At 42.7% G+C, this 12,474-nt stretch overlaps 1 protein-coding gene across 1 annotated transcript in view; it reads right to left on the bottom strand.

Annotated features, from left to right (window-relative positions):
- Nucleotides 1–669: 669 nt before the first annotated feature.
- psap (prosaposin) overlaps nucleotides 670–12,474 on the bottom strand; it is a 64,797-nt gene continuing 52,992 nt past the window's right edge. Inside the window, exons 11-14 of the mRNA XM_073025083.1 lie at nucleotides 10,491–10,660; nucleotides 4,296–4,376; nucleotides 3,570–3,677; nucleotides 670–1,179 (exon numbers count right to left, since the gene is read on the bottom strand). Of these exons, the coding sequence (XP_072881184.1) occupies nucleotides 1,144–1,179; nucleotides 3,570–3,677; nucleotides 4,296–4,376; nucleotides 10,491–10,660 (395 nt within the window). The 3' untranslated portion in view covers nucleotides 670–1,143. The remainder of the gene's footprint in view (nucleotides 1,180–3,569; nucleotides 3,678–4,295; nucleotides 4,377–10,490; nucleotides 10,661–12,474) is intronic.

Below are 12,474 nucleotides of genomic sequence, written 5' to 3'. Positions count from 1 at the left end.
GATGGTGATACACTAGGGAATATGGAAGTCCTTGTATTCCAGTCACTGAAAGCAAATATGCAGGTGCAGGAAGAAGTTAAGAAAGCAAATGGTATTTATCCTTCAGTGCAAGAGGTTCTGAGCCCATGACTTTGGTGAGGCCACATCTTAAGTGTTGCTTGCAGAATGGTTGCCTTACCTATGACAAATTTGTCATTGAAGGAGAGCAACAAAGCTTCACCAGACTGATGTACAATGTGACTGAAGCAACTAGGCATGTATTCCTTAGAGTTTGTGAGAATGAAAGGAATCTTGGAACCCAAGATATAACACAGGAAAACAAAGACTCAAATAGGCCCTAGTCCTCACATAATAAGAAGTACCTGGACACAATGCTCAAGTATTTTAAGCAGAGAGAGTAGACAGATAAGCAGGAAAAGAAATTAAGGTAAGCAACAATCAAAGGCAGGCTGGAGTCCTACAATGTTATCCACATTCTTGATCTACATTTTGAAATCAAATATTTAATTATTACCTGCAAGGACATAAAGGGCTTGATTTTGATGCACATTGATTACATAAACCTACTAAATAAATATACTGTGCATGAAGTTAAAGAATTAGTAAAATATGTACTTTCATTGAATATTCAGAGTAAACTGGAGCTCAAAGAAAGTGAGCACAAACATGAAAATTAAAACAGGTTTTATTGACAAACCAATTTGTACATATTTATCGAATATTTTACAACAAACTAATGATTAGCAAACATCAGGTCCTTCAGACTACAATACTTGCATATTAACTGAAGCAGAATCCAGCAGTCACTTTATTATTAGTATTAGTTGAATTAAACACCAAAAATTTATACATTAAATTCTTACAGCTGAAGGACAACCTTTGCTGTAGCTTCTCCTGTACACTCAGCCCAGGTGAGGAATTAACTTTTTCATTCCATTTCCTGCAGTGCAATACATAACTAATGTTCAAAGTTAGATAGACCTCACAGATATAACCAGTCACCAGAGAAAAACATGGATTAAGGAAACTTTGAGATTGTTACAACAACCATATTTCTACATAATGCTAAAGCATATATTGCAAACTAAACCGAAAAATATTTGCTTAAAATCATCACTGCGTTTATCCAGCAAGTCATCCCTTTCAGTTCCAGATATGACGCTTGCAGTGTTCAACCGCCTGTCAGAAAGATGGGAAAAATAACCATCAGAAATGTTCAGTGATTAAAGATGGTTCACATGACAACTTACATGGTTGTGAAGCCACCAAATTTCTGGGCAGGTTGTTTTCAGTAACCCTTCAGTATTCTCTTTCAAAGGATTTTTAGAGACTTGAGTAGTTCATTGGTCAATGCTCGAGGGCAGCAACATGTTGAAGCAACTTTTTGCCATGGCTTTAACAATGAGGAAAAGAGGGTGAAGACCAAAGGAGGAGCAAGGACAGGTGTCAGTGCACATGTAGGGTGCCAACAGTTTGCTTTTGATTGTTCAGGGAGGTAGGACTATCTGTCCATCATTTTAAAGATGACTCTATTAAGTCGGGATTGTTTTCCTAACAGTTGAGGGGCGACCTTATAGAAGTTTATAAAATCATAAGGGGTACTGAGTCTAAAACTAGAGGGCACAAGTTTATAACGAGCAGGGAAGGAAATAAAAGGGGAGCTCATTGGTGACTTCTTCCACAAAGAGGGTGATGTGTATATCGAATGAGCTAACAAAGACGTGGTGGAGGTGGGTACAATCACAATATTTAGAAGACGTAGGCAAGTGGAATTAGTTTAGGTAGGCAACTTGGTCAGCATAGATGAGTTGGGCTGAAGGGCCTATTTCTTTGTTATATAACTCTATGACTTTCTAAGTCAAGTACAGTATTGAAACAGGGCCCTTAACCTCATTTTATCACCGGCTAATAGGAACCCTACTGTATTAATCCCATCTTCTAGGAGTTGGCCCATAGCTTTCTACAGCATGGCAAATCAAGTGTGCATATGGACACCTGCTAAGGGCAGCCAGGAACCTAGATTCCACCTCATTCTCCAGCTGTGTATTCCAATTACTTACCATTCTCTGAGTGAAGAAGATCCTCCTCTTATCCCCTCTAACCAAAATGGGGTTTGTTGGATTCACAACATATTAATAATTGAGGGAACCAAATGCAAAAGTTACGCGAGGGTGCTATTCCTGAGAATTGCCCATGAATTAATTCTTCCTTAAATCAAAAAGCCTGTTTTCCAGAGCTACACACTTCATATTGCTCTGTGTACACTTGCTGCAAGTTTTTCCATTTAATGCAAGCCATAATCAAACTAATGGAACATGTGTTATATCCAGTATTATTATTTAAAAAATACTGTCAAAGAATTCTTTTAAATGTTAATGGAGAATTTGTGTAAAATTGTACTTCCATAAGTCAGAAGTGCTGTGACCTGGAGAGTACACACAGCCATGTGGCAATATGTACAGTGAGAATGAAGCAGAGGGGTAGAAAGTGGGAAAGTGCAATAGAGAAATTTAGATATTAAAAGGTCTAGATAGAATGGAAGTGAACAGGATGCTTCCTCTTATGGGTGAGTCTAGGACCAAAGGGCAGCTTCAGAATAGAGGGATGTCCATTTAGAACAGAGAATAAGGAGGAATTTCTTTAGCCAAAGGATAGTAAATTTGTAGAATTAACTGCCATGGATGGCTGTTTAGGCCAAGTTATTGGGTATATTTAAGGTGGCGATTGATCAAGATAGGTTCTTGATCAATCAGAGCGTCAAAGGTTACGGGGAGAAGGCAGGAGAAATGGGTTGAGAGGGATAATAACTCAGCCATGCTGAAATGGCAGGGCAGACTCAATGGGCCGGATGGTCTAATTCTGCTCCTATTACTTATATAACCATATAACAATTACAGCACGGAAACAGGCCATCTCAGCCCTTCTAGTCCATGCCGAATGCTTACTCTCCCCTAGTCCCACTGGCCCGCACTAAGCCCATAACCCTCCATTCCTTTCCTGTCCATATACCTATCCAATTTCACTTTAAATGACAATACCGAACCTGCCTCTCTACCACTTCTACTGGAAGCTCATTCCACACAGCTACCACTCTCTGAGTAAAGAAATTCCCCCTCGTGCTACCCTTAAACTTTTGCCCCTTAACTCTCAAATCATGTCCTCTTGTTTGAATCATTTCTTTATGACCCTAGTATGATAAGAAAGCTTCTAAAAGCTACTTGATTTGAATAATTAAGTGTAATTATTGAATGACAGAGAAAACTAGAAGGGACAAATGACCTATTCCCTATGTTGTCATGATCTGTGGTCATAAGTTTCAGTCTCTAACTAGTCTTCAACACCATGGGAAGATATCAGAGGAAACTCAGTCCTGTTTAGGGCATACCTCTCAGTGGCAGTGACGACTGGAAAGCCCCTAATTTGTACAGGAGTTTACAGGAAAATCATCCTGCTCACAACACAGATTTAAAACCCTTTGAACCACTGGGAAACCGGCATAATTTAACTTAAGTATGTCCAAAGCACACCCAAATGCACAGATGCGTTTGCTATACTGATTGTGTACTTACATTGCACTGGTTTGCAGTTTCCATGTTCTTACACCAATAGGATGGGCCCCAGACACATTTATTTGCTCCTAAGAGATGTTGATTTGCTTCTGTGCAAGCTCCAATACTCTGTTTGTGAAAGGGGAATGAAATTATTAGGCAAATCATTTCATCCCAGAAATTCCTAAAAGTTGCAGTGCTGTTAAAGGCATTGTAAAACTCTGCTTCATTCTCTAATTGAACTGTTTGCTGAATTTAGAGCTACTGATGTAGTTCAGTTTATCGCCTGTTCGCCCTGATTGTGCTGCTTACAGTAAACTCAAAAGGAACTTGGACCTTCAATAGAAAAGGTGTACAGGGATACATGCTAAATGTTGGGAAATAAGAGAGGCATTATAGTTGGCATGGGTGAAAGAGCCCACTTAGTGCTCTATAATTCTGTGGAAATGAATTTTGTTCCCAGTCAAATGTTGATAAAAGTCCTGGCCAGGTCTCAAGATTGGAATGGAGTTATTAATGTTTATCTGACTGGCTGGATCAGAAGGTAGCTGAGGATGCAGGCTGACAAAGTATTGTGGAATCAGGCACATTCCTGTGAACGCCAGGTGAGGCAGCCGAGATGAGCTACACATGTACCATTTCATAGGGTGCCTATAGGTTACTGTGGTTGAAACACCCGACAAGGTTAACACACAAATGTGCATGAGAAATAATTGTGATCATCGGCAGAAAGCAAATCATACTCACTTTGCAGACAAAATCTGGATCCAAACTCTGCAGCAGAACTTGAATTAAAAGTGGTTCATACTCAGCTACTAGATTATCACACTACAACAGAAAAGTAGTTATATAATTAATTAATTACACACCTCAGAGTGTACTTACAGTTCCAAATTCTTTGACAACATATAGGAGGCATTGAGTGTCATGTACAAATTCAGGGAGGTGCAGCTATACATGGTTGACTGCCCGGACAGGCAAGCAGGTAGTGCACAGAGTGGGGTGAGGGGGGTTGACCTCTCAGGGAAAAACAGCAGCAGCAACACATCAGTAGCACCAAACACTGCCTCTGTTGTACAGCACCGTTGGTCAAAGGTTAGGAGAGCAATAATGATAGGGACTCCTTTGTCAGGGGCTTCTGAGGCCTCAGCAAAGATCCAGGAAGGCATATTGCCAGAATTAAAGATATCTCTAAGCAGGCACAGGGAATTTTGAAAGGAATAGGTAAGCAGTCACATTGATACTAATGACACAAGCATGCAGGGAGATGAAGCCCTGCAAAGAGAATTTAGGGAGTTAGGCAGGATGTTAAAAAATCAGTGGTGTTCCACAAGGATCAGCGCTGGGGTCTCTTGAGCATTTGCAGAAGACACAAGTGATTGGCAGCTGTTGTGGACAATGAGGAAGGTGACAAAGGATACAAAAGGATATAGATCAGTTAGAGATATGCACAGAGAAATATCATATGGAGTTTATCCTATACAAGTACAAGGTGATAAATTCTGGAAGGTCCAAAGGAAAGTGAAAAATATACAGTTAATGGCAGGGCCCTTAAAAGCATTGATGTACAGAAGGATGTTTGGATACAAGTCCATAGCTTCCTGAAAGTGGTGAACAAGGCATCATTGGTCAGGACATTGATTATAAAAGTCAGGAAGCCATGATACAACTGTAAAGAAACTTTGGTAAGGCCACATTTGGAGTGCTGGTTGCCACATTATTGGAAAGATGTGGAACCTTTGGTGAAGGTGCAGAAGAGATTCGATAGGATGTTGCCTGGATTGCATATTAGTCATTTTTCCCAAGCAGTAAGGCTGGTTAACGCCTCCACCTCCTAACCCACTACTCCACCCCACCCCCACCACTATTTTATCATTTTCTTATGTCCAGACACTCCTGTACCTCACGTCACTCTATGGACATACAAATTAATCAATGCAAAATGCACAAATGCGCAATGTGCTTTTTATTATTATCATGCTCTTGATCTTATTGTGCTTTTTTAGTGTGTATCGGATCTCGAGTAACAATTATTTATATTCTTCTTTATATTTCCGTACTAGAAATGACCATTAAACAATTCTGAATAAAAGAGGTTGACTAAATTTGGATTCTTTTCTCTGGAGTGTCAGAGGCTGGCAGGTGACCTGACAAAAATTTTAAAAATTAAGAGGGGCATGGATGCTATAGTCTTTCCTGTAAGTAGAGAGAACGATTTAAAAGACTTATGAAAGAAGTCATAGAAACATAGAAAACCTACAGCATAATACAGGCCCTTCAGCCCACAAAGTTGTGCCAAACATGTCCCTACCTTAGAAATTACGAGGGTTACCTACAGCCCTCTATTTTTCTAAGCTCCATGTACCTATCCAGGAGACTCTTAAAAGACCCTATCGTATCTGCCTTCACCACCGTTGCCAGCAGCCCATTCTACACACTCACCACTCTGCAAAAAAAAACTTACCCCTGACATCTCCTCTGTACCTACTCCCAAGCACCTGAAACCTGTGTCCTCTTGTGGCAGCCATCTCAGGCCTGGGAAAAAGCCTCTGACTATCCACACGATCAATGCCTCTCATTATCTTATACACCTCTATCAGGTCACCTCTCATCCTCCGTTGCTCCAAGGAGAAAAGGCCAAGTTCACTCAACCTATTCTCATAAGGCATGCTCCCCAATCCAGGCAACATCCTTGTAAATCTCCTCTGCACCCTATCTATGGCTTCCATATCCTTCGACCAGAACTGAGCATAGTACTCCAAGTGGGGTCTGACCAGGGTCCTATATAGCTGCAGCATTACCTCTCGGTTCCTAAATTCAATCTCACAGTTGATGAAGGCCAATGCACCATATGCCTTCTTAACCACAGACTCAACCTGCGCAGCTGCTTTGAGTGTCCTAAGGATTTGGACCCCAAGATCCCTCTGATCCTCCACACTGCCAAGAGTCTCACCACTAATATTATATTCTGCCATCATATTTGACCTACCAAAATGAACCACCTCACACTTGTCTGGGTTGAACTCCATTTGCCACTTCTCAGCCCAGTTTTGCATCCTATCAATGTCCCACTGTAACCTCTAACAGCCCTCCACAGTATCCATAACACCTCCAACCTTTGTGTCATCAGCAAACTTACTAACTCATCCTAGCACTTCCTTATCTAGGTCATTTATAAAAATCACAAAGAGTGATCCCAGAACAGATCCCTGTGGCACACCACTGGTCACCGACCTCCATGCAGAATATGCCCCATCTACAACCACTCTTTGCATTCTGTGGGCAAGCCAGTTCTGGATCCACAAAGCAATGAACCCTTGGATCCCATGCCTCCTTACTTTTTTAATAAGCCTTGCATGGGGTACCTTATCAAGTGCCTTGCTGAAATTTATATACACTACATCTACTGCTCTTCCTTCATCAATGTATTTAGTCACATCCTCAAAAAATTCAATCAAGCACATAAGGCATGACCTGCCCTTGACAAAGTCATGCTGACTATTCCTAATCATATTATACCTCTCCAAATGTTCATAAATCCTGCCTCTCAGGATCTTCTCCATCAACTTACCAACCACTGAAGTAAGGCTCACGGGTCTACAATTTCCTGGGCTATCCTTACTCTCTTTCTTGTATAAGGGAACAACATCCACAACCCTCCAAACCTCCAGAACCTCTCCCGGCCCCATTGATGATGCAAAGATCATCACCAGAGGCTCAGCAATCTCCTCCCTTGCCTCCCACAGTAGCCTGGGGTACATCTCATTCGGTCCCGTCAACTTATCCAACTTAATGCTTTCCAAAGCTCCAGCACCTGCTCGTTCTTAATATCTACAGGCTCAAGCTTTTCAGTCTGCTGCAAGTCATCACTACAATCACCAAGATCCTTTTCCATAGTGAATACTGAAGTAAAGTATTCATTAAGTACCTCAGCTTTTTCCTCCGGTTCCATACACACTTTCCCACTGTCACACTTCATAGGTCCTATTCTTTCACGTCTTATCCTCTTGCTCTTCACATACTTGTAGAATGCCTTGGGGTTTTCCTTATTCCTGCCTGCCAAGGCCTTCTTACAGCCCCTTCTGGCTCTCCTAATTTCCTTCTTAAGCTTCTTCTTGTTAGCCTTATAAGCTTTTCTTTTCTTCTTGACTAGATTTACTACAGCCTTTGTACACCACGGTTCCTGCACCCTACCATAACATCCGTCTCATTGGAATGTACCTATACAGGATGCCACACAAATATCCCCTGAACATTTGCCACATTTCTTCCGTACCTTTTCCCAGGAGAACATCTGTTCTCAATTTAAGCTTCCAAGTTCTTGCCTGATAGCCTCATAATTCCCCTTACTCCAATTAAACACTTTTCTAACTTGTCTGTTCCTATCTCTCTCCAATGCTATTGTAAAGGAGATAGAATTATGATCACTATCTCCAAAAAGCTCTCCCGCTGTGAGATCTGACACCTGACCAGGTTCATTTCCTAATACCAAATCAAGTAGGCTCTCCTCTTGTAGGCTTATCTACATATTGTGTCAAAAAACCTTCCTGAACACAGCTAACAAACTCCCCCCCATCTAAACCCCTTACTCTTGGGAGATGCCAATCGATTTTTGGGAAATTAAGATCTCCCATCACAACAACTCTTATTATTACACCTTTCTAGGATCTGTTTCCCTATCTGCTCCTTGATATCCCTGTTACTATTGGTCAGCCTATAAAAAACACCCAGTGAAGTTATTGACCCCTTCCTGTTCCTAACCTCCACTCACAGAAACTCCGTAGACAATCCCTCCATGACGTCCACCTTTTCTGCAGACGTGACACTATCTCTGATCAACGGTGCCACGGCCCCACCTCTTTTGCCTCCTTCCCTGTCCTTTCTGAAACATCTAAAACCAGGCACTTGAAGAAACCATTCCTGTCCCTGAGCCATCCAAGTCTCTTTAATGGCCACCACATCATAGCTTCAAGTACTGATCCATGCTCTAAGCTCATCTGCTTTGTTCACGATACTCCTGAATATAGACACATCTCAAACCGTCAGTTTGAGCGCGTCCCTTCTCTATCACCTCCCTCACACACTGTCTACAAGCTTTCTCTATTTGTGAGCTAACCTCCTCTTCCCCAGTCTTTTCAGTTCAGTTCCCAACCCCCAACAATTCTAGTTTAAACTCTCCCCAGTAGCCTTAGCAAACCTCCCTGCCAGGATATTGGTCCCCCTGGGATTCAAGTGCAACCCGTCCTTTTTGTACAAGTCACACCTGCCCCAAAAGAGGTCCCAATGATCCAGAAATCTGAATCCTTGCCTCCTGCTGCAATCCCTCAGCCACACATTTATCCTCCACCTCATTCTATTCCTATACTCACTGTCACGTGGCTCAAGCAGAAAACCCGAGATTACTACCTTTGTGGTCCTGCTTCTCAAATTCCTTCCTAACTCCCTGTAGTCTGTTTTTAGGACCTCTTCCCTTGTTGATACCAATATGTATTATGACCTCTGGCTGTTCTCCCTCCCACTGCAGGATATTGTGGATGTGGACCCTGGCACCTGGGAGGCAAACTACCATTCGAGTTTCTTTCCTGCGTCCATAGAATTGCCTGCTTGATCCCCTAACTATAGAGTCCCCTAACACTACTGCCTTCCTCTTCCTTTCCCTACCCTTCTGAACCACAGGACCAGACTCTCTGTGGAGGCATGACCACTGTTGCTTCCCCCAGGTAGGCTATCCCCCCCCTCCCCAACAGTACTCAAACAGGAGTACTTATTGCTTAGGGGGACAGCCACAGGGGTACTCTCTAGTACCTGACTCTTCCCCTTCCCTCTCCTGTCTGTTACCCACTTGTCTGTCTCCCGTGGCCCCAGTGTGACCACCTGCCTCTAACTCCTTTCTATCACCTCCTCACTCTCCCTGACCAGACGAAGGTCATTGAGCTGCATCTCCAGTTCCCTAACGCGGTCCCTTAGGAGCTGCAGCTCGACACACTGGGTGTAGATATGGCTGTCCGGGAGGCTGGGAGACTCCAGGACCTCCCACATCTGACATCGCGCACAGAACACCGGCCTCACACACATACGTCCTTTCCTCAATTAACACAGGTAAACCTACCTCGCCACGTCCCATTACTGCCTAAGCCCGTTGAGCCAAAGCCCTATCACTCTGCTACCCTCTTGTTTTTCAAAACGCACTGAGTGTTAGGAGTCAAGGGTGCACTACAGGGGAAGTGGTAAAAGCAGATACGACAGCACCATTTAAGATTTTACATTTTAGACTGACCGGGAATGCAGTGGTTAGGGTAATGCTATTATGCAACAGAAACCTGTGTTCAATTCCACCGCTGCTTGTACGGAGTTTGTACACTCGCCCGTGACTGTGTGAATTTCCTCTGGGTGCTCCGATTTCCTCCTACACGTCAACGACAGATGGGTTAGTAGGTTAATTGGGTACATGGGTGTAACTGGGCAGTGTGGACTGCTGGCTCGAAGAGCCTGTTACCATGCTGTATCTCTAAATAAAATTAATGGAGGTATACACAGCATGTGCAGGGTGACGTACAGTTTTAAAGTGGCATCGTGGTTGGCACAGACATTGTGTGGCAAAAGACCAGTTCGTGTGCTGTACTGATCTATCAGAACGGAACTGGAGGATTGGTATGCAGAGTTGGGAACTGGCTCATCTCCTAGTTGGTACTCCAAGAACGCCCCCCAGAAAAAAAAAGTTAGTTATTAGTGGGTTGCTACCATTGGAAGATTGGATTCTCAACCCACCCCAAGTAGGTCCACCTGCTTGTTCATACAATCACATCACATCCCTGAAGAACATGTCTCCACTCTCCCTCAAAAAATGCATGGTGCTGGAGACCACTGTTTGCTCCATTGTGCCTATGCTCCTGTAATTCTTTTGCTTAGTCTGTAAAACTAGGAACCTTGCTTGTGTGTTACCTCATCCTGCATCGATTTTGGGAGCAAGGTACAGACTTCGTCCAGGGCAGCCTTGATCTCTTCCTCTGTGCTTTTCTCTTCCAGCAAACTATCCAACTTTTGAACCACAGTCTTGCAGATTTGACACAAAGCACCTGATTGCAGTTGTTTTGGTTTGGCTTTCTGGGAGCCTGGAAGGATTACATAGCAGAACACAAACTAAGTACATTACTGGAGATGGCGCCATCAAAAACACAAAAAGAGTTATCACACAACAGAATATCCTATAATTAACATTGCAGCCTCAGTGTCTAATTTTGCTGTGGATCCTGACAAAACAAATTAATTTGCAACAGAGAAATGATAAAAATGTTTGGAGCTGCAAGAATCCAGCAGAAATAAAAAATACAAAGAGGTTGGAAATCTGAATGAAAACAAAAAATGCTGGAATCACTCAGGTTAAGTGATTTCACTGAAATCTATTGAATAATGGAAGGACAAAAGAGTTGACATGGAAAGGATGTTTCTTGCAGTGGGGGAGTCTAGGATCACAGAGCACAGCCTCAGAATAGTAAGACGTCCATTTAGAACAGAGCTGAGGAGGAATTCCACAAGCCACTGGGTGGTGAATCTAAGAATGAACGTGGAAGCTAAGTCATTGGGTATATTTAAAGCAGAGGTTTATAGGTTCTTGGTAAGTCATGGTGTCAAATGTTATGGGGAAAAAGAAGGAGAAAGGGACTGAGAAGGATAAAATATCAGCTAGATTGATTGGTGGAGCAGGATCAATGGGCCAACTGGCTTAATTCTGCTCTTATGCCTTATGGTCTCTTTAGTTAGGAATTCTATTTATTGATTAAGCATCTATGGAAAAGAGTACAGTCAACATTTCAGGCTCAGACTTTTCAGCAGGACTGGAGAGAAAAAGATAAGGAGTAAAGCTAAAAGGTAGGCAAAAGGTGAAGTAATGAGCTGGGAAGTTGATTTGTAAAAGAGATACACGGTTGGAGAAGGGGGAGGACAGTAGGCTATGGAAGAAAGAAAAGGGGGGAGAAGCACTAGAGGGAGATAATGTGCAGGTAATGAGATAAGGTGAGAGCAGGAAAAGTGGATGGGTAATGTTGTGGGGGCGGGGTCATTACCAGAAGTTCGAGAAATCGATGTTCAGTCATCAGGTTGAAGGATACCGAGATGGAGTACAAGGTGTTATTCCTCCAACCTGAGTGTGACCACCTATACCCCCTCCCAGTTTCATCTATCACCTTGTGTTTCTCCCTGGACCACACCCCCCCCCCCCAACTTTTTAACTCTACTCCTCATCAGTCCTGCTGAAGTGTCTTGGCCCAAAACATCAACTGTACTCTTTTTCCATCAATACTGCCTGGCCTGCTGAATTCCTGCAGCATTTTGTGTGTTGCTTCTATCTCATTCAGTCCTTTTACAATATGGGAGCTTCAGATAATACGTGGGAAGTTAAAATCCCTACTGTCACAACCATATTTCAGATAGTAGGTGAAATAGCAACTGTCTGCTATTTCTCTAAAAATCTGCTGCACTTAATCCTGTTGACTATTGGCTGGTCGATAGTATAATCCCTTAACGTGATCATCCCTTTCTTATTCCATCGTCCTACTCACATAGCCTCAGTAGATAAGCCCTCCATTCTGTTCTGTCTAAGCACTGTAATGACATTTCTCCCTGACTAATAATGTCACTCCTTCCCCTTTAAAACCTCACCCTCCATCATGTCTGAAACAACAGAACCCCAAGAGATTAAGCTGCCAGTCCTGGCTCTCCCACAACCAAATTTCACTAAGGGTGACAATATCATAATTCCATAAACTGATCTATGCTCTATGATCATCAGCCTTACCTACATACTCCTCGCAATAAAATATACACCACTCAAAACATTAGTCCCACCATGCTCAACCTTTTGTTTTCTGTCTTTGTATACAGGATCACCATATTCTTTCCTCACAACCACTCCACTAGTTGTGCTGGC

Source organism: Hemitrygon akajei, chromosome 21 (genome assembly GCF_048418815.1).
Source record: "Hemitrygon akajei chromosome 21, sHemAka1.3, whole genome shotgun sequence".
NCBI lineage: Eukaryota > Metazoa > Chordata > Chondrichthyes > Myliobatiformes > Dasyatidae > Hemitrygon > Hemitrygon akajei.
The sequence above is the reverse complement of the archived record's forward strand: the minus strand, read 5'-3'. Positions and strand labels throughout refer to the sequence as shown.